Consider the following 23,277-nt stretch of genomic DNA (forward strand, 5'->3'; position numbering starts at 1 on the left):
CTATAACAGTGACAAACGGTGCCCACAAACTGTTAGGACCTGCATAAAGCTGTCCTAAGCAAAAAAGAGACCATGTTTGTATGCAGCTTTATTAACTCGTTGATTTTTATATATTTTTTTACATTGTTTGCAAACTGATATGTGACACGTATTTATGCAAAAATAACATGCAAAACAGGCAACCCCACAAAAAAATAACATTATGCGATTGTTATTAGGCCTACACTTGTAGCCTAAATGGATGCATTTAGCTACCACGCACACCTCGGTCTGGGCCACTCATCCTCCCTTGTCTGGAGCTTGTCTGTAAACTGGTCATCTCTGTATTCCCTTCGCAAGACCAACTGGTTGATGCTTATTTATAAAATCCTTTTAGGCCTCACTTCCCCTATATGAGATACCTACTGCAGCCCTCATCCTCCACACACAACACCCGTTCTGCCAGTCACATTCTGTTAAAGGTCCTCAAAGCAAACACATCCCTGGGTTGCTCCTCTTTTCAATTCGCTGCAGCTAGCGACTGGAACAAGCTGCAAAAAAACACTCAAACTGGACAGTTTTATCTCGATCTCTTCATTCAAAGACTCAATCATGGAAACTCTTACTGACAGTTGTGGCTGCTTCACGTGATGTATTGTTGTCTCTACCTTCTTGCCAATGTGCTGTTGTCTGTGTCCAATAATGTTTGTACCATGTTTTGTGGCTCCTACCATGTTGTGCTGCTACCATGTTGTGTTTCTACCATGCTGTTGTCATGTGGTGATGCTACCATGATATGTTGTTGTCTTAGGTCTATCTTTATGTAGTGTTGTGATGTCTGTCTTGTCCTATACTTTTATTTTTAATCCCAGCCCCCATCCCACAGAAGGCCTTTTGCCTTTTGGCAGGCAGTCATTGTAAATAAGAATGTGTTCTTTAAACCACTTGCCTAGTTAAATAAAGGTTAAATAAATACATTCAATGATCAGCCTTGACCAAATGTAATTGTTCTCCTCAAACCATAACAATTTGGAGCATATTCCACCAGGTTTCCTGTCAATTCGCACATTTTTCATGCAGCAATGTTAAATAATGGTGTTATAACCTATAGTTTTTTGGGGCATGTTCTAATAATTGTGATAGGCTTACGTTTTACCCGTACCGCATTACTTTTACTCCTGATATACAGCCAGGGATTTAATAGTGGTTATGCTTGTGTAATTTGGTGTGTGTGTGTGTGTGTGTGTATGTTGCGCGAACGCAATATCTCCTCAATACTCTTTCATTCCTTCCATATTGAACAGTGAATGATATGGCCCGCCTGCTATCCGTAGCTGGGCTCTTTTTTTTTCTTCCCTCAGCTAGCTAGCTCGCTAATCAAACCCACAGCTGCAGAACGGAGGAAGAGGGAGGGTTGCTCACACAATCTGACTGGCGAAGCGGCTAGCTAGCTACAGTGCCGACAATAATCAAAAGGGACACCCGTAATGTTAGTACCTGAATCATCAATCGTTTTTATGACAACAAACAATCAGACTCTGCTCTGGTAACCTTCGGCACATCGCGGAAGCATAATTCAACGTGAAAGGCTTTGACACGTCGCTGACGACATGGCTGAATTTCCCATCGATCAAAAGAAACTGCCCGGAGTAAAAGAAGGTAACGTTTGCTAGCGAACGTTATATATTCAACGTTCATGTGTAGAACTGGCCTCATGTTTAGACCTACTTGTGACAGTTGGTTGTTTTCAACATTTCAGGTGTCAAGTGCGTGCATCCGTTTGTTTTGTTAGCCAGGTAACGTTACAGTACCTCGTTTACAGGACTAGTACTGTACTGATGTTACGAGGGTGAACTAACCCTCATAACATCAGTAATGTTACTGTTCAAATCATGTGTGCCAGTGTAACTAGCTAACGTTCGTTATAGTATTTGCTAGCTAGCCTGGTGCAGATTTTTTTTTAACGTGAATCCGGAATGATTTATAAAGCTACTGTAGGTATCACACGTTTGTTAGCGTGAGCTTTTAGCTGCCTGCCTGGCAACCAACCTAGCTAGTAGATTGTAACGCGGGCTAATGTGACGCTCCGTTAGGGCATGATGGGTACTGTTGGGTGTAGCGCTGAGAATTGTCGACCAACCTTATTAACTTGGCGATAGTGTCTTCATTCTCGATTTGGCCAAACACGTATCTTCTAAAATGCATATGTCCAGTTGCAGGTGGTTCGTTTGAATTTAGAAAATGTTCTGTTAATAAAATAGATTATTATTTTTTGAGATTTTCTTCTCTCCATTAAGTAGCTAATACAACAATGTGTCCTCTTGTCTATTTCAAATATTCTCTCATTGATCTAGAGTAGACAGATGAGTGTCATGACATGCAGCGTTTGGGGTGGACCCACCTTTGTCTTTTTTTTTCTTCGTCTATGGTGGCGGTCCGCAAACAAATGTTTAAGGTACATGCCGCCACCTACTGTGCTGCAGTGTGTGGTCAATCACGGTTACATTAGCTCTACATTGATATACACTCAGTGGCCAGTTTACACAAATGGTTTGCTCCTACAGACGGTAAGTCGAGTGGCCGTGGCTTGCTATATAAAGCAGGCAGACGGGCATCGAGGCATTCAGTTACTGTTCGGTTGAACGTTAGAATGTGCAAAATGAGGTGGGCCACACAGGCAAATAACTCGCAGTACAACAGTGGTGTGCAGAACAGCATCTTGGAACGCATAACTTGTTTGTCCTTGTCACGGATGGGCTGTTGCAGCAGACAACCACACGAGGTTCCACTCCTATCAGCTAAAAACAAGCAGCTCCAGTGGGCACGCTATCACCAACACTGGACAATTGAGGAGTGGAAAAACATCGCCTGGTCTGACGAATTCCAGTTCCTGTTGCGTCATGCTAATGGCAGAGTCAGGAAGTAGAGTAAGCAGCGTGAGTCCATGGCCCCATCCTGTGTGGTGTCAACGTGTGGGGAATGTTTTCCTGGCACACGTTAGGTCCCTTGATACCTATTGAGCAATGTTTGAACATTACAGCATATCTGTAGCTGTTCTGGAGGCAAAGGGGGGTCTGACTCGGTACCAGATGGGTGTACCTAATAAACTGTGTGAATGTGAGCGCAAAGTTTTTGGACGGTGACACATTATTTTTGTTGTGGCTCTGTACTCCAGCACTTTGGATTTTAAATGATACAAGGACTGTGAAGTTAAAGTGCAGACTCAGCTTTAATTTGAGTGTATTTTCATCCATATCGGGTGAACCGATTTTTAGGGGACCAAAAGTATTGGGACAAATTCACACATGTATAAACAAGTTAAGTATTTGGTCACATATTCCTAGCACGCAATGACGACATTAAGCTTGTGACTACAAACTTGGTGGATGAATTTGCTGTTTGTTTTGGTTGTTTCACATTATTTTGTGCCCAGTAGAAATGAATGGTAAATAATGTATTATAATTTTTGAGTCTAAGAATAGAATGTTTCTAAACACTTCTACATTAATGTGGATGCTACCATGATAATTCTGAGTTAATTAATCATGAATAATGAGTGCGAAAGTTAGACCCACAAATATCATACCCAGACATGCTAACCTCTCACCATTACAAAGTTTCTTCAAGTGCAGTTGCAAACACCGTCAAGCGCTATGATGAAACTGTCTCTCATGAGGACCGCCACAGGAAAGGAAGACCCAGAGTTACCTCTGCTGCAAAGGATAAGTTCATTAGAGTTACCAGCCTCAGAAATTGCAGCCCAAATAAATGCTTCACAAAGGTCAAGTAACAGACACATCTCAACATCAACTGTTCAGAGGAGACTGCGTGAATCAGGCCTTCATGGTCGAAATGCTGCAAAGAAACCACTACTAAAGAACACCAATAAGAAGAGACTTGCTTGGGCAAAGAAATTTGAGCAATGGACATTAGGCAGGTGGAAATCTGTCCTTTTGTCTGACGATTCCAAATTTGAGATTTTTGGTTCCAACCGCTGTGTCTTTGTGAGACGCAGAGTAGGTGAACGGATGATCTCTGCATGTGTATTTCCCACCATGAAGCATGGAGGAGGTGGTGTGGGGGTGCTTTGATGGTGACACTCAGTGATTTTATTTAGAATTAAAGGCATACTTAACCAGCATGGCTACAGCAATACGCCACCCCATCTGGTTTGCGCTTAGTGGGACTATCATTTGTTTTTCAACAGGACAATGACCCAACACACTTCCAGGCTGTGTAAGGGCTATTTGACCAAGGAGAGTGGAGTGCTGCATCAGATGACCTGGCCTCCACAATCACCTGACCTCAACCCAATTGAGATGGTTTGGATGAGTTGGACCGCAGAGTGAAGGAAAAGCAGTGAACAAGTGTTCAGCATATGTGGGAACTCCAAGACTGTTGGAAAAGCATTCCAGGTGAAGCTGGTTGAGAGAATGCCAAGAGTGCGCAAAGCTGTCATCAAGGCAAAGGGTGGCTACTTTGAAAAATCTAAAATATATTTTGATTTGTTAAACACTTGTTTGGTTACTACATGATTCGATAGGTGTTATTTCATAGTTTTAATGTGTTCACTATTATTCTACAATGTAGAAAAATATAAAAAAATAAAGAAAAACCCTTGAATGAGTAGGTGTGTCCAAACTTTTGACTGGTACTGTGTATATATACCTAAATCCCACCTGTCTCAGTCAATAAGAAGATTTGAAATAGAGAAGATGGACATGTCTAAATGGGATCCTTGGGACATCCCAACTCTGACATCACATCTGTTGAAGTTGACATTTTAAAACGGTTGAGGGTTAGGGCAGTGCTGTTCAAACTTTTTCAGCGAGGGCCCCATTTTGTTTTCTACCAGAATTTCTGGGGACCCCTTGTTTTTTTTATGAAAAGAAGCCAATAAATACATGTATTCATAATATATATTTTTAAAGTCTTTCTCAAATGTTATATGTTGTCTCATACAATCTGTTCTTAATTTTTTTTGTTCCCCCGCTACCCTTCTCGAGCTCATGACCCCGACTTTGAATACCACTGGGTTAGGTTTTAGGGCAGGGACGTCCGAAGGATCCCGGTTAACACTAGCCTAGACAAGATGGCAGCATACACATTGTTGAATTACTTCATGGAGCAAAACATTTATTTTAATAGCGGTGTGTTGACAGAAATATTCCATGTCAGTGTGCAAAACAATCCCAAACAAATGTCCCTTTCCTCACAATCAATGTTTCCTCAAAATGGCCTAAATGTTATTCAGAAATTGAGTGGTGGAGAAATCAGAAAGCACCTCTTCCCTAAAACAATAGTACGTTACAGCTGTTGATATATGTGGACACTGGACAGATCCCGGTTTGGATATCTCATGCACGTTTCCTGTTCCTCTGTATGCTTTCAATCGGATTGGAGAAGTGTAACCAACTCTTCCTGCGTGTGCGAAACAGCTGCTCCAATCCAACTCCATGGAATATTTGAGATGCTGGTCTAGAAAAGTGCATGATGGGAGAACGTGCCGTTCCACTGCTCTGCGGCTGTCTCCATAGCACCATCCAAGTGATTCATTATGATCATCGGCGATGGTTCCTTGCCATTCGTTAATCTCTCGGTTTAGAAATGACAAGGATTCATATTCACGGGGAAAATAAGAATTTATTTACATCCTCAGTTAGCCCACACAGTTGCTTTCAAAACTAGGCCTGTGCTGCTAGACATGCAACTTCTGCACATTTCGGTGTAGAAAATATCTGAACTTGTGATCTGGTGATAAAATTAGGCTAGACGTCAGCCACCCACTGCCAGTAGCAGATGGGGGACATGGTTAATTACACATTTCTAATCACAGCTTACTTGTATCCTCTAACATAGTCACAGTGCAGGGAGAAAAGATGTCCACCACAGATAAACAGAAGGGGCTTAAGTACAGTTTACCCAGCTTATGAAACACATGTGAGTGTTCCTCAGCAAACATTTGCTGTGCTCACCCTGAGAATGTTCTAGATCAAAACAGACCCTACGGTAGCAAGGCTCTGTACAGGTCTATTGGACTCATGGAGTTAAATGCAAAAAGATATTAGCATGTCTGTTTTGAGTCATCATTTGCTTGTTGAATGTCAACTGATTGCGATGGCTGGTGCACACAGGTGTATGAAAGTGATTAGAACGTTGTTCCCTGTAGTTAATTGGCCGTTCAGTAGGCCTAATGCCTATTATGGTTTGTTTGTTAGGACAGACTTTTCGGGATTAAGGTTAGCCTACGTAATCTGTCTGATCCCCCTCAATGATTCAAATAATGATGGTAATCATATGAATATCATATCAGCATTACTGTTAACACTAGCTTGCATGAGGACTGTTAGTTAAATTGTTGTTCAAGTCATGCACAAGGGAAAATATGCTAACTGTGCATGTCTCCCAAACACATCCATCTGTCAGACATTTAGGATGTGTCTCAAATGGGACCCTATTATTCCCTACATCAGGGTTCCCCAACTGGCGGCCCGTGTGCAGAATTTTATTTGTCGCCTCCCTGAAATGCTATGTTGGACATAAGACTTAAACACCAGAAAATCAGCTCCCAAGTCATTTTAATAGGGCTGTGACGGTAATTGAATAACCGTGTAACTGACGGTTATGGATGAAGACCGTCATGACAATGTAAAATAGCCGTCAAAACCATTTAAAATATTTTTTATCCTAAAATGAATGTAGACCTTTCTTTTCACGTAGATAAACTTGACCTAATAACGGGAGTGTTTACTAATGATTTATAAGCAATTGTTTTGCTATCATAGTCTGTTTTTTTAAATAACATTTCTACATCTCCTTCTTTCCAACTGTCCTTTGATGCTCGAGCAGCTAATTCGCTAGATTCCCAGGGGTGTTAGCGTGCTATAGGCTATGAGCGCTATACGCATGTCAGAGCGAAAACCAAGCCGTGAGGGTTGAAGGAATTGTTCGTAGAGCTCCGAGACAGGATTTTGTCGAGGCACAGATCTGGGGAAGGGTACTTAAAAAAAATTGCAGCATTGGAGGTCCCCGAGAATACAGTGGCCTTTTTCATTCTTAAACGGAAGAAGTTTGGTAACACCAAGACTCTTCCTAGAGCCAAACTGAGCAGTCGGTGGAGAAGGGCCTTGGTTAGGGAGATGACCAAGAACCCGATGGTCACTCTGACAGAGCTCCAGAGTTCCTCTGTGGAGATGGGTGTCCTTCTGGAAGGTTCTCCCATCTCTGCAGCACTTGCCAATTAGGCCTTTTATGGTAGTGGCCAGACGGAAGCCACTCCTCAATAAAAGGCACATGACAGCCCGCTTGGAGTTTGCCCAAAGGCACCTAAAGGACTCTCAGACCATGAGAAACGAGATTATCTGGTCTAATGAAACCAAGATTGAACTGGTTGGCCTGAATGCCAAGCATCACATCTGGAGGAAACCTGGCACCATCCCTACAGTGAAGCGTGGTGGCAGCATCATGCTGTGGGGATGTTTTTCAGTGGCAGCGACTGGGATACTAGTCAGGATCGAGGGAAAGATGAACAGAGAAAAGTACAGCGATCCTTGATGAAAACCTGCTCCAGAGTGCTCAGGACCTCAGACTGGGGCAAAGGTTCATCCAACAGGACAGCGACACTAAGCACATAGCCAAGACAACGCAGGAGTGGCTTTGGGACAAGTCTCGGAATGTCCTTGTGGTCCAGCCAGAGCCCGGACTTGAACCCGATCGAACATCTCTGGAGAGACCTGAAAATAGCTGTGCAGCGACGCTCCCCATCCAACCTGACAGACGCTTGAGAGGATCTGCAGAGAAGAATGGGAGAAACTCCCCAAATACAGGTGTGCCAAGCTTGTCGCGTCATACCCAAGAAGACTTTGCGCTGCCAAAGGTGCTTCACCAAAGTACCGACTACTTATGTAAAAGTGATATGTAATTAATAAATTAGCAAACATTTGTAAACTATTTGTGCTTTGTCATTATGGGGTATTGTGTGTAGATTGAGGGATTCTTATTTTATTTCTTAATCAGTTTTAGAATAAGGCAGTAATGTGGAAAAAGTCAAGGGGTCAGAATACTTCCCGAAGGCACTGTATGTTTGGGTCAATTTGCAGTCTACAAATTACTTGTAAATATGTTCCGGTCCCCTGACCATCGGCTCAAGAAAAAAAAAATCGTCCTGCAGCTGAATCTAGTTGATCGTCTTCCTACCTAGTGTACTACTATTGACCAGAGCCCTATGGGCCCTGTTTTAAAAAAAGAATATGAAAATATATGTAAAAGTAGTGCATTATATAGGGAGTACGGTGCAAATCGGGACGCAGCCCCAGATTTCCTCCATTAGTTCCACTCTCTCTGTCATTTCTACCCCTGTGATTCTTCTTGTTCTCTATCTGATTTGCCTTAAACTGTAGCACTTTGCCGTTTCACAACTGCTTTGCCTCAGTCTGACGGTCCGAATGGTTTTTGTTAGCCTTTCCGCTGACTATTTGTTTGGAAGCTGCTGCTTCCCTCCTCTTCCCCATAAGCTCATTAAACTGTTTGCGCGTCCTCAGCAAAAGCTTGTGCGGAAGTGGCTCAATGTATGCCAGATACTGCCAATAAAGAGCATTGCTATTCTGACTGAGTGACATCTAGGAAGGTTCAGCATAGCAGACACTTTTGACTTTGCCATGCTGCTGTGCATTGGAGGTGAGCCTATTAGCGTCTCGCTACTGGTGACTTTCATGTTCTTAGAAGATTTGATAAGTTGTTACTGGTTTTCCCGTGCGTTTTTCTGTATTTTGATGTATTATAAAAAAATAAGTTGATTTACCACAGCAAGCTTAGGCTATACGGCCCAGAAAAGGGATGTGCAGAGCATATTTCAAAATGAGCTAAGCTGTTGTTGACTCAAACCAAAATCTTGGTGCCGCCGCTTGCTCAACCACAGTTATAGTTAATGCTGTTCTCTGTTCTCTTTATTTACAGACCGTTTGTCTTTCAGGGGCCCTGCTTGAGACGGTCTAGTTTAGCTTCTTCTGTCTTTTTTTTTAGCTCTGAACAGACATCTGTCTTTTTTTTTTAGCTCTGAACAGACATCAGGCAGATAAGGCTCGTAGTGCCGCAACCATCCCTTTTGACCACAAAGCAGACATGGACTTCCTCTCTGTGGGTGTTGTGTGATCATTCCAATGGCCTTGCCACTGCTCCATCTGATACTGTAGTTTAGTCACAATAGCCTCCATCCGATTAGCTTAAGGTTAAACTGTGGGAGCTTGTTTAGTCTTTGCGTGCTCTGTTCAAGTTTCCTGCCCTTGACTGGGGCGACTGTTCAGTGCTTGTTGTAGTAGAACATCATGTGTAGGCGGGCACAATGTCTCGTAACACAGAACACTGTTCTGTGTCAAACAACGTCACCAGAAACAGTTTTTCAAAAGGCCCTTTGGTGCGTTTTTCCATAAGTCCTTCAGCTGTATCGCAAAACGAGAACTTTTTTTGCAGCAGGAAAGTATTGTCTATTTTCACTACAAACGTAATTTATTATTATATATATATTTTTTTTTAAAGTTGACCGATTTTTAAGCCTTCAGAAGAGCTCCCTAACCTTGTCTCTCTGTCTACAGTGTGTCGAGACTTTGCTGTGCTGGAGGACCACTGCCTGGCCCATAACCTCCAGGAGCAGGAAAGTAAGTATACTACCACTACATTTCAGGCTGACCTGGACATCTGCTTCTCCCTCCCATCCCTTATGGTTTCAGCTTGTCCTGGCTGTTCCCAAAGCAGCGCTCTCAGTGCAACAGAGAACAGACCCCTATTTTCGAATGTGTCAAGTAAAGGAGTGTTTTGGGCTGGGATCTGTTCAGGGCATTATTTTACTTTAAGTCTGGATGCAGACAGTCGGCTTCATGCACATTGAAGTCTCATTTACAATATATTGTCCATAATAGCCGCAACTATTTCATGCAAACGGCCCCTCCGGTCTAGAAAAAGCACTTTGAGCTTCCTTTTGCAGCATATTTTATATAAAGTATTACAAACTCCCATTTTTGTCTTCTTTACGAGAATACAGACTATCGAACATTTTTCCAAATATTTAGAAGGGTCTAAATGAATCCACAAGTTTTCCCTCAGAAAATCTGTCACGTCTGACAGCGTAAACCGCAGCGTCAGTGGAAGCAGGCAGTAAGCAGCCATAAAACACAAGCCTAGCCACTGAGTGTGCTTCACCCAGCAGGCTAGGCAGGACTGCAGGACTCCTGCTAGGCTGCAACCACAACAATAGCACTTTGGGCCTTTGGTGGGTGTTAGTGGGCTTGATGTTTGCACACTGTCTGGATCACATTAATGCCCATCTACTGTAGGACAACAACACAGTCTAGTCTGGGTGGACATTAGGCCAGCACAATCAGATTAGCAGGGATTGTGATGTCATCGGGGGGGGGAACGTCTCATCCGCTTCAATCACTCCGATGCGGACAGTGCAGGAGCATCATGGCAAAAACTGAAAGACTGGCCAATAGTTTCTACCCTCAGATCATTGGGCTAACCTTCTCCCCCCTGCTACTCCCCCTATGGACATTCCCCCACCACGGACATCCCACCCCTCCCCCCAAAACACACACACCGTCAACTCTCACCTATCTTACCTGCTACTCCCCCTATGGACATTCTTTCTCCTGCTGCACCCCCCCCACCTCTACTCCCCCTATGGACATTCTTTCTCCTGCTGCACCCCCCCACCTCTACTCCCCCTATGGACATTCTTTCTCCTGCTGCACCCCCCCACCTCTACTCCCCCTATGGACATTCTTTCTCCTGCTGCACCCCCCCACCTCTACTCCCCCTATGGACATTCTTTCTCCTGCTGCACCCCCCCCACCTCTACTCCCCCTATGGACATTCTTTCTCCTGCTGCACCCCCCACCTCTACTCCCCCTATGGACATTCTTTCTCCTGCTGCACCCCCCCCACCTCTACTCCCCCTATGGACATTCTTTCTCCTGCTGCACCCCCCCCACCTCTACTCCCCCTATGGACATTCTTTCTCCTGCTGCACCCCCCCACCTCTACTCCCCCTATGGACATTCTTTCTCCTGCTGCACCCCCCCCACCTCTACTCCCCCTATGGACATTCTTTCTCCTGCTGCACCCCCCCACCTCTACTCCCCCCTATGGACATTCTTTCTCCTGCTGCACCCCCCCACCTCTACTCCCCCCTATGGACATTCTTTCTCCTGCTGCACCCACCCCCCACCCCACCTCAAGTCCCCCTATGGACATTCCACCCCCTGCCCCCACCCCAATGACATTCATCACTGTTGCAGTTGTTAATATGCATATTGTCTTTTACTTTTGGGGTTTTATTTTCCTCAATGATCATGCTGATGCTTCCCCTATCGTCATTCCAGCCCCGCAACAGTCTTCACTCCACCACAAGGAAATGTTTTTTATTTTTAGTTATTTTCTTATTCATCACTGCCACAGTTGTTATTATGTACAGTCCATTTGGAAAGTATTCAGACCCCTTGACTTTTTCCACTTTGTTACGTTACATCCTTATTCTAAAATGTATTACATTGTTTATTTTCCTCATTAATCTACACACAATATCCTATGATGACAAAGCAAAAACAGGTTTTTAGAAATGTGTGCAAAAATATAAAACAGAAATATTACATTAACATAAGTATTCAGACCCTTTGCTCAGTACCTTGTTGAAGCACCTTCGGCAGCGATGACAGCCTCGAGTCTTCTTTGGTATGACGCTACAAGCTTGGCACACCTGTATTTGGGGAGTTTCTCCCATTCTTCTCTGCAGATCCTCTCAAGCTCTGTCAAGTTGTATGGGGAGCGTCCCTGCACAGCTATTTTCAGGTTTCTCTAGAGATACTAGATCGGGTTCAAGTCCGGGCTCTGGCTCGGCCACTTGAGGACATTGAGACTTGTCCCAAAGCCACTCCTGCATTGTGTTGGCTGTGTGCTTAGGGTCGTTGTCCCGTTGGAAGGTGAACCTTCGCCCCAGTCTGAGGTCCTGCGCGCTCTGGAGCAGGTTTTCATCAAGGATCTCTCTGTACTTTGCTCCGTTCATCTTTGCCTCAATCCTGACTAGTCTCCCAGCTCTGTCAGAGTGACCATAGTGTTCTTGGTCACCTCCTTAACAAAGGCTCTTCTCCTCCGATTGCTCAGTTTGGCCAGGCAGCCAGCTCTAGGAAGAGTCTTGGTGGTTCCAAACTTCTTCCATTTTAAGAGTAATGGCCACTGTGTTCTTGGGGACCTTCAATGCTGCAGACATTTTTTGGTACCATTCCCCAGATCTGTTCCTCGACACAATCCTGTCTCGGAGCTCTACGGACAGTTCTTTCGACCTCATTGCTTGGTTTTTGCTCTGACATGCACTGTCAACTGTGGGACCTTATGTTTTTATTACCATTTTCATTATTATATTTCACTTAGTCCTGCATGTTGGAGCTTGAAGCCTAAGATTTTCACTCTACCCTGCAATCACACCTGCAACCCTGTACATGTGACTATTAAACAATCTGAATCTCATAGATTCTACAATTTGTCCTGAGAAACCTGTGTCTGTGGTGTTTGTCTCTGGATTAGGCAAATTCTTGCCTGCGTGTTTGTGATTTTTCGATGAATGTGTCATCTTTGCCATTTCGGTTTCTTTGTGTCTGCCCGTGGGTGTGTACTTGCCTGTGTGTGTGTCTAATCATAATTAGGTTGTGAATGTGTCGTTTATCTTTCGGTGACGCCCCTTTTCACACAGTTTCTCTCAAAGCCTAGGTTTCTATCGTACTGTAAGCACTGTCATTGGCTGCCTCCCAGTCAGTATTCCTTAGGCCCTGAGGTCAAAAAGTCACCCTTCCCAGAATAGATTAAAGTCCAGGCCAGACATAACTACTACTTCCTACTTACTTACACAAATAAACATTATCCCCCAGATGGCCAGGGATTACAGCCCTCGTATCCCTCAGTAGAGCTGGGAAATATAGACAAAAATCCATATTGTGATAAATTGCCTGAATACAGAACGATAAGTTTATAACAATGTGCACCTCAGTTGAAAACATATCGTTTAAACTCCTGGCCGGCTCGCTCATTAGGCAGGATTCGTCGGCCGCAGATATGGTAGCAGTTATAGTACATGGTAGCAGATGCAGTACATGGTAGAAAGAGTATGTGGCCTTTTCTGTAGCCTCTACAGGCTGGACATAAAATGAATGACAATGTAATGAGACGGACACTTTTTACGTCATGCAGGTTTCTCAGATCAAATAGCCTAACCGAAATGGCGCTCAACCAACAACAAAATAATGAGCTGTCCTGTTAACAAAGCAACACATCCTAAAAACAGGACAGGTCAAAGTGGAATGGACAACCAGGCTACTCAAAACTGCTGTCCATGCGTTTCATCCCGTGGGCTAAATTGTCATGATCCGTTTGTATCTGTAGATGTTTCACAAGCTGATCATAGCGAAAAAGAAAATACTTCTGCATTTCCCGCTATGTAAACGCATTACAAATAGGCACAGGATAACTCCTGATGAAGTTGGGTAGCTGACATTCCGCCAAATTGATTAGTCACAGGGATCAGGACTAATAAAGCCATTTACAACGGCCTGTTTTACAAACAGTGGGCTTAATATGGATGGGCATTCATGAAATTCCATAACAGGCTGACAAGGTAGTCTACACCCCAGTAAGCACGGTCCGTAGGCAATGTTTTTTTTTTTGTCCGGATCGGGGTGTGTGTGTGTGTGTGTGTGTTTAAAAAAAAATAAAAAAATAAAAAAATGGTAGGCCTACCACAGATGGGCATTCCTAAAATTACATTTCAGGCGACACTGTAGGGCAACTCCAGCCCTCTCGGGCCTGATTGGTGTCACATATTTGCCCCAGCTAACACATCTGGGGAAAAGTGACACCACTCCGGCCCCCGAGGACTGGAGTTGCCTATCCCTGCTGTAGGCTATACCTCAGTAATCACGGACCGATGCTGATGCCTTTTTGGACATCTTTTGGGGTCTTATCTGGACTGGCCTTGTTTTTTTTGGTGCAATCGGGACCAGCCTTGATTTCCAGACCAAATCTGGAACAGTCATAGACATTATTTTTGGTTCATGTTTTGTCTGGTCTGGACCAGCCTTGATTTGGCCCAAACATGGACATCTATAAATTACATATTTTCAACATTTATTCAGAACAGAAAATGAACTTAATTAAAACGTCCAGAAAATACGCATTTTCACCTTTTTGTTCAGAACCTAAATTGAACCTAGCTTCAACGTCTGGAAAAATACATATATTTTAGACATCTTTTCAACGCCATTTTGTAGGGGCAGGCAATTTTTGGTCTTGCTTAGAGTGACAGTACGGCCAGGACCGGCCCTGTTTAAACTACTACGACGACGTCAATTGTCCCGTTTTAACAATCACACATATTAGCAAACTTATTTAATTTCAAACTTAACATTTCTTGACTATAGATTATTGCAATGAACGATATCAGCAAAATGCCTGCGACGAGTGATCTGTATGGTTGGTGTCAATTTTCGGTTTATCGTCCCAGCTCTATCCCTCAGCCATAACTACTCGCATGAAAAGTCCAGGGAGATTTTAAGATCTATGGGTCTGGAACTCTGACTATTTAGTTGGGAGCCAATTGCTCTCCCAGTGCCCAAGGAGGTCAGAATGTAGCACTCTAGCCAGAATGTCTTTCAATCTGTAAAGTTGCTAAAAATCCATGGCTTTTCAACACAAACTTTATCTTGTAAGAGAAATTCTACACTGGATGATAGGAGGTCCGTTATCCATCCATACCTCGATGTGAAGAGCCTATGGATTCTGTTTGGGTCTGTCCTTGTATTAGTCTTCTACCCTAGACTGCTATAGTGTGTCATGACAGGGCGGGTCCCCTCTGCCACAGCACCAGTTCTGGTTTTAGTAGCCAGTCAGTCTGCATGGCCTTTGTCCTGGAGGTCACTGGGAATTACTCTTACACAGCCTGGCTGTCCCCTACATTGCACAGTGTCATCCTCACTCTAACCAACAGATGGCTACTGCCCGACGACCAGCTCTGCTTAACCAAAACATTTGGCATATTTGCATCTGCTGCGAGAGGAACTCAAATAATGGGTTATTTTGACTCGGAAGGCCTCGAGGAGGGATTGTTGCACGCAAGGCTTGGTTCACTCAACAGAATAACTGCTGAGTGCATGGCTGTCACGGTAGGATATAGGGCCTACTGCTTTAAAACCCTGGTAGAACCGTCATGCACCAAAAGACATGAATGGCTTCGGTGGAGATAATAAATAGGCTGCGTTCAAAAAGCATCCGTCATGCCTCTTTTAACCCAGGCCGAAGCCAGATGGGTCAGCTAGGCCTGACATTTCTCTCCATCACATTAGTCCTATAAAACTAAGCTTTGTTATGCCTCTGAATGATTCCCCTTTTCATTGTCCAGCATCACTGTCCCATGCCTTCTTTGTCATTGTCCAATGCTGTCTGGTCCTCTTGGATGCCAGCCACAGAGAACTGGTAGAAGTAGTCCATACAGAAACTTAATTTCCCCGTATACGCTATGTATAGACTGAAGCTAGTTGTAGTGTCTTAGACCAGATTGTGGCCCTCTGATTAGGATATCAGATTTCTCAAGTTGAGTTAACAAGAAACTTTGATCCTGTGTTCTTAGAAATTCAAGATAACAGCAAACTGTAGTTTTCCCCCCCGGGGGAAAAAATTTGCATTGAACGTCACAATATATTTGGTTCTCTGATGTCGTATGTTTGCCCTAAAAAAATTGAGGCACTGTAAACCCACCACACAATCGATCAGCATTGTCCTAAAAATCGATGTCAGTCTATTTCTCTGTGATACACTGCTTCCCATCTTGTCATCTCACTGCAGCAACTTCATGGAGCCTCTAGTAAATAGTGGCGTGATTTGGTCTTTTTCACGTGAAGCCTACGAGTGGATGAATAGCCAGTCCAGTGGAGCTGAATGAGTAGCAAGGGAGTGAGCGACACTCCTTCACGCGTTTCGGGCTGGGAGTGCGTCGGCAACGAGGATTTAGAGCCTGCCCTGTTCGAGTCCACAGCCCTGTCTCGTCACGTGCAGCCACTCAGCCTTGGAATTGGCAGCTCCTCATCAAGTTGATCAAAGTGGGCTAGTTCGTCATAGCTAAGCTCAGTGAGTCAGGCCCAGTAACTTCCGGGCCAAAGCGTTTGTTTTTTTCCTCTCGTCTCATCCACAGAATGAACTCTAAACAGCCATTCTACTTTTCAAAATGTATGTTCAAACTGTTTTGCTAAATAAACACCCTCAACTCCAAGTACTTGCGTCCCAGTCCTGCGGTTTAAAAGGCACCAAAACAAACGTGAGGGTTCTGATTGACGTCGTCCATCTTGTTCCTCAGCGTTGCGGTTTGGCCAGATAAACTGACAGTCTCAAATGGCACCTTACTCCCTACATAGTGCACTACTTTTGACCAGAGTCCTAAGAGGGTGCTGTTTGGGAGGCAGCTTGTGAGAGCGATTGATGTTCATGCCTTGATTGTGTACTAGTTCTGAGCATGGTGTTTGTTGATTTTTGTCCTTGCAGTCGAGAGCCACTTGGCATCCAACGTCCACAAGAGCCGTCTGGTGCAGCAGGACGTAGCGTTGGCCAAGCAGCTGCAGGAGGAGGAGGACCGGAGGGCCCAAGCCAAGGCCAAGAGACAACACCGGGACATGTGAGTGACACAGATACTATTATAAACCGGGTAGTTTGGGTCTTGGATGCTGATTGGCTGAAAGCTGTGGTATATCAGACATTATAAACTGGGTGGTTCCAGCCCTGAATGCTGGATTGGCTGACAGCCATGGTATACCATGCATTCGGAAAATATTCAGACCTTTTGACTTTTTCCACATTGTTACGTTACAGCATTATTCTAAAATTGATTACATTTTCCCCCTCATCAATCTACACACAAACTAATGACAAAGCAAAAACAGGTTTTTAGATTTTTTTTGTAAATGTATATAAAAAAATAAAAACGGGTCACATTTACATAAGTATTCAGAACCTGTACTTTATTGAAGCACCTTTGGCAGCGATTACAGCCTCGAGTCTTCTTGGGTATGACGCTTGGCACAATTGTATTTTCGTCTCTGCAGATCCTCAAGCTCTGTCAGGTTGGATGGGGAGCGTCGCTGCACAGCTATTTTCAGATCTCTCCAGAGATGTTCGATCGGGTTTGTCCGGGCTCTGGCTGGGCCATTCTGGGACATTCTGAGACTTGTCCCGAAGCCACTCCTGCATTTTCTTGGCTGTGTGCTTAGGGTCGTTGTCCTGTTGGAAGGTGAACCAGGTTTTCGTCAAAGATCTTGCTGTACTTTGCTCTGTTCATCTTTCCCTCGATCCTGACTATTCTTCCAGTCCTTGCTACTGAAAAACATCCCCATAGCATGATGCTGCCACCACCATGCTTCACCGTAGGGATGGTGCCATGTTTCTTCTACGCTTGGTATTCAGGCCAAAGAGTTCAATCTTGATTTAATCAGACCAGAGAATCTTGTTTCTCATGGTCAGAGTACTTTGGGTGCCTTTTGGCAAAGTCCAAGTTGGCTGTCGTACCTTTTCCTGAGGAGTGGCTTCTGTCTGGCTACTCTACCATAGAGGCCTGATTGGTGGAGTGCTGCAGAGATGGATATCCTAAGGTCTACAGACAATTCCTTCAACCTCATGGCTTGAAATTTGCCCCTACATGCACTTCCAACTGTGAGACCTGATATAGACAGGTGTGCCATTCCAAATCATGTCCAATCAATTGAATTTACCACAGGTGGACTCCAGTCAAGTTGTTGAAACATCTCAAGGATCGTCAATGGAAACAGGATGCACCTGAGATCAATTTCGAGTCTCATAGCAAAGGGTCTGAATATTTGTTTAAATAAGGTATCTGTTTTTTTATTTTTAATACATTTCCCAAAATTTCGAAAAAATTGTTTTCGCTTTGTCATTATGGGGTATTGTGTGTAGATTGATGAGGAAATGTTTTTCTTTAATCCATTTTAGAATAAGGCTGTAACGTCACAAAATGTGGAAAAGGGTCTGAACTTTCCTAACACATACTGTATTATACACACCGTTTACATTATGCTAAACACCCTGCCACAGCCACATAATGTCAGATGTGGAAGAAAGTGTTCCACTTTTCTTTTTTTCGCCAAATATGCTGGCTCACGCCGCAGTGAAAGTTGTGCTCCAAAGTGAGCCTTTCTTGCTAGCAGCAGAGCAGCGCCCCCAAGAGAGAGGCCAGATGCTCTGCCGCCCATACAGCCCGGATAATGCTGCTTGGCATGCTGGGAGCTCCTGCTGCCATCTTCTCTGCCCTTGCCCAGTGTGTCTGTCTGTCCCTCTCTCTCTCTCCCCCCTCCCCCAACTTTTTTCATGTAGGCTGTTTTGTAGTGATGTGGGATAAAAATCGATAGTTACATATGATATTATTTTTATACCATATACTTTTGACCCGCAATATTTTTTTGGGCGCTGGTTGGCTGTACCTGCACCAAAACTAGTATTTTTCTTTCATAGTTAGTTCTTTTTAAACAGGGAGACAATTTTGATGTCAGCACTTTTTATTTCCATAACGAATCAAAACAACTTCTCATGGCTCTCTCTTGTCCCTCCCGTAGCAGACATATGGTGAGCAATTATGTTTGGAACATCGAATCACAATGCATATAGAATCGCAATACATATCATATCGGCATCTAAGTATCGCAATAATATCGTATAGTGAAGTCCCTGGCAATTCCCAGCCCTATTGTCTCGCTTAGCTCCTTTAGCCACACGGCTAGCTGTGGGTGTGTGAGGGGATAGCCTCTCAACGTCCCTGCTGGCTTCGAGAGGGTGATCTGGGGAGAGCACGCCACAGGTGCTGGTAATACCATTGTCTTTGGCCCGCAGCCCGGCTGCCACCTTGGCAGTGTAATTCATAGCATCTATTTCCAATATGTGCATTTCAAGCAGGTTACCCGAAATTCAAATAGGAGGCGTTTTCTGAAATTAAAATGGAAGTCTGTTAATTTTGGTAATGCACGCATACTGTTATTGGCAATCTCCACTGTTTTTCAAAGGGAGCAGGCATTATAAAACAGAAAAGAAAAAAGCCTACAGATTTGCATACTGGCATATTCTCCCTAATAATCAGAGTCAGCTCGGGTATGATCAGCCGGAGTCTCACAGATGCTGTGCTTCTGACTCGGTCAATGAAGTGGAGGCTATATGCGTGACAGATCGCTAGCGAGACGTCCCGTCCGCCTAATCTCTGACCCGTTGTCGTCTGCCCTGGCACCCTGGGCCAACACGGCTACATGTTCAACGCATCAACTATCACAGCCCGACTGTGTTAGCCTAGCTGTCGCCGCTACAGTGTGATAGGACGTCTCATCACAACTTTATTTACACGGGATAAATCTTGTCTTTCGTAATCCTGAACAGACCGAAAGGGGGAAGACAAACGGAGAGACGGTATCGAGTTCGCGCTTGATTAGTCAATCAAATCAATTGTTTTATAAAGGCCGTTTTTTATATATATATATATATTTTTTTTTCTACATCCGCAAATGTCAAAGTGCTTATACAGAAACCCAGCCTAAAACCCCAGATAGCAAGCAATGCCGATATAGAAGCACTAGCGTCCTTGTGTTCTGTGAAAGCCCTTGTTATTGCCACTAGTGTTATGGAGTGGGGTAGTGTGGATAAGATACAAATAGCACTACTATCCATACAAGAACTTTGGGCAGGGTACATGTTTGGGGTAGTTGACTGTTCTGTATTTGCTTCTAATGTTTTGTCTCCTTAACTCGCACACGCACACACACACACCTAGTGAGCGCAGCGACAATGAGATTGCCCAGGAGATACAGGAGGAATTGGTCCGACAGGCGGAGGAGCAGCGCAAGCAGGAGGAGAAGGATGCGGTAAGTGACACCACACCCATTCAACAGCTCTGGGGTGAAGTGTCCCTAGGTACAGATCTAGGATCAGCTTCCCCCTTTCCCCAATCCTAACCATTAACCTTTAGTGGGGAAAATGCTAAACTGACCCAAGATCAGGGTCTAGGGGAAACGTCAACCTGCACCCAATCAACATGGGTGTACCTCCTCCACCCTACCACTATTGTAGTATCGACGGGTCACCACAGGCGGGTCACCGGATTGGCCTATTCAAATCCACTGCTGGTGTTAGACCCTATAGTTGTTTATTCCACTTTACTGTTAGTAAAGCATGTCAAGCCTAATGGCGACCTCATTATTGCCCTATTGGCACCCGACCTGGGTTCAAATACTATTTTGAGTCATTTGAAATACTTCATATGTGCTTGATTTAGCTTACCTGGTTCAATGGAACCAATAGAATAGTCCCAAAACGTCACCCTGCCCATCGTTTCAAATAGGCCTGTATTTGAATCCAGGTCTGACTGGCACTGTGCATGTACAGGGCCATACTACTGATTCCTCATAGGCTGCTTCTTAAAACCCCTCTCCTTTCAATTGTAATCCTCAGTGAAAAGCAGCTCAACTGTGAGAGAAATCCAGGACAAAAATAACAAGCGAGGTGTCAGCAGTTTTGAAGGTGTTTGATTTTATTTGTGTGCGCGCGCATTTCCAGGCCATCGCTCGTAAGCTGCAGGAGAAGGAGATGAAGGAGGAGAGGAAGCGACAGAAGCAGCTCGAGGCCAACTTTGAGGAGGAGTACTACGAGGATAAAGGAGGTGGGTAGAGCGCCCCCTGTCTGTCTCAGGGATCTAGGATTCTATTCCTCTGTTGTTGGAGGGACGGATATGGTTGGGGGGGAGAGTGGCTGGGGTACGTGCACACACGCAGTCGTTCACACATGCGTGTGTGTCAGGGTGGGTCATTATGGCGAGGGGTGGATTGGAAAGGTCATACAGTGAGTGTGTGTTCTTGGTCAGGGATGGAGATGCACGAGGTGTGTTTGGAGAGGTGCGTGAGTTACTACTGTAGGGTTGATTTTTAGGACGAGGATTTAGGAGGGCTGTTTCATAGTTGACCTTGAGGGTGCGTACTGCGTGGGTACTGAGGTAAAAAGGAGTCGTTTGTCATCGCTCGCTTTCTCTCTCTTGGTTTAAAATGAGCTGAGACTGTGCTTTGCAGGGCTGCGAGAGCAGCTTTGACTGCGGCGATTAAGGCTCAATTTTAAACAGTTAGAAGCTTGCCTACTGTCAGAATAAACAAGGAACTTGAAGGGTCTTTTTGGCAGTTCATGTTTCTTTCATAGTGGGTTTTTTTTCATAGTGGGTGACATTTGGCGTTAATCATTTTAATATGTCTCATTGGGAAGTGTTGGTGGGATTTGGGCATTTTACCTTATTCACGGAGGCCTTAGTGGTGGGAGCTCTTTCAGGCCTCACAGCTAGATGCACAGGTGTGTGTGTGTTGATGAGCAGGCCGTGTGTGTGCAGGGGGTATTTTTAATTGGTTTCTTTAATGTTCTTCAACGCCCCGTAAAACCCAGCTCACAGTGGGGCCCGGTAGGCTGTTTCCTGCAGGCCCAGCCCCACCTAGCGCCGTTTATTCAGACAGAAGACAAGGAGGAATATTTGCCCAGGACCGCTCTCTATTTCGCCTAACGATTGGATTAAATCTTCTCTTCTCTCCAAAGTGACTTTCTTAAAAAAAAAAGAGAGAGAATAGTCAGGGATTTCGTACTAATCTACACAAGCTAAGGCTGTGGTTACATGTAGGTAGGTTGAGCAGTATGTAGGTTAGGTGTGGACGACACACACACAGGTTATCCCTCCGTCTCTGTGTTGACATGAACAGGGTTGAAGGGAAGGTCACTGCCGTCAGGAATGTTATGCTGTCTACTTTTCCTAGTGAAAGGCATGTTTGTGTATCCACAAACCGTCTGGGAGTTGCCGATTTAGATTACAATGAATAAGATTACATGGAGAGGAGGGAGACCTGATCCTAGATCAGCACTCCTGCTCTGAGATGCTTTGCGAGTATGGGCCAAGAACGAAAGCCTCACATACAGTAACTACCCTGTGTGTGTACATGCTGTCTGGCTGAGCATTTTAAATCTCAAATGTCCATACATACACACACACACACACACACACACACACACTCTCTCTGCCATGTCTTATCTCTGGCGGGTCGTGTGATTGGCTGCCCCTCTCAGGAAGTGAGGAAAGGAGGGGGCGCTGCCGTGTTTGTCTTAATCCTCCGAATCGGGAGAGAAACGGTTGGTTTAATGCTCAGCCTCTTCTACGCAGATAAGCCATTGGAAAGAGAGGGGAGAGAAGTGGGAAGAGAGGGAGAGGAGACAGAGGAAGGAAGGAAGGAAGGAAGGAAGGAAGGAAGGAAGGAAGGAAGGAAGGAAGGAAGGAAGGAAGGAAGGAAGGAAGACGAGATCCAGGCTTTGCCTCCATTTTTTTTTATTAAGCCACAGAAATAGGCTAGGGAGAATAATTTCCAAAATGTTGCGTTTTAGAGCATGACAACTGCTCACCTTTTTCAGGATACTCAGTACCGACTTAGTTGGCTAATACATCTTCGGCAGATGACTGACAGAAAAGCAGGCTAGATCCTCAAGCTAGCGTTGGAGAGCAGCCCGGGTTGAGGGTGGAACTTTTTTCAACGATGACTTAACTTCAGTGTCATTTTAAGGAAACATTAGGACTTTAAATGTGTTAACGTAGGTTTCTATATTACCTCGCCTCGCTCTTATTTCAAAAGTTAAACAAACAGTTGTTTCAGTTGACGATATTAGCTTCACCAAACAGCTGCAGGATGACCGACATTCCATTCAGCTGACAGGCTTTTTTTGGCCGGCGACCCCCACCATATAAAAAAGTGATGTAATCAAAGGCCATGGTTTACTTTTTTTTTTTAATTGGGGGGGGTGTTATAACTGTCTATTACAAATCGGTCTGACAGTACTTTTGACAGTATTTCAATCTGAAGGAAGTATGGTTTGAAGTGACTGAAATGCATCAGAAAGGGAAGTTCCGAAGATCATCAGACAATCATTTTGTATGATATTCCGTGTAGAAAAGAACAGCATCGTTGATGTTCTTCCCCCCCCGTCTGATTTCTGTGCCTGGTCTTGTCCGTGCTCTCCTGCGCAGCCTAAGGGGAAACAGTCTTTTTATTTCAGTGATGGGGTTATAATATTTTGTAGCTTAAATGTTCGAAAGATAGCCACGTGTAGGAAGAAAACAGACACCGATCTGTTTGGTACGACCTCATCTAGCGGCTACTGGTTCTATGAACCAAGCATGAATTTGATTTAGATATTTTTTCAAATCAG

The 23,277-nt window shown here is 44.4% G+C and overlaps 1 protein-coding gene across 2 annotated transcripts in view; it reads left to right on the forward strand.

The window, feature by feature from the left end:
* Positions 1-1,310: 1,310 nt before the first annotated feature.
* The window catches only part of ccdc50a (coiled-coil domain containing 50a), a 42,337-nt gene continuing 20,370 nt past the window's right edge, over positions 1,311-23,277 (forward strand). The window contains exons 1-5 of one of the 2 annotated variants that reach the window (XM_045687328.1): positions 1,311-1,638; positions 9,570-9,632; positions 16,552-16,681; positions 19,829-19,919; positions 20,611-20,713. In XM_045687328.1, the coding sequence (XP_045543284.1) occupies positions 1,590-1,638; positions 9,570-9,632; positions 16,552-16,681; positions 19,829-19,919; positions 20,611-20,713 (436 nt within the window). In that variant the 5' untranslated portion in view covers positions 1,311-1,589. Of the gene's footprint in view, positions 1,639-9,569; positions 9,633-16,551; positions 16,682-17,985; positions 18,640-19,828; positions 19,920-20,610; positions 20,714-23,277 lie in introns of those variants that run through there. The other variant, XM_045687329.1, reaches the window with a different exon arrangement.

This window comes from Salmo salar, chromosome ssa10 (genome assembly GCF_905237065.1).
Source record: "Salmo salar chromosome ssa10, Ssal_v3.1, whole genome shotgun sequence".
NCBI lineage: Eukaryota > Metazoa > Chordata > Actinopteri > Salmoniformes > Salmonidae > Salmo > Salmo salar.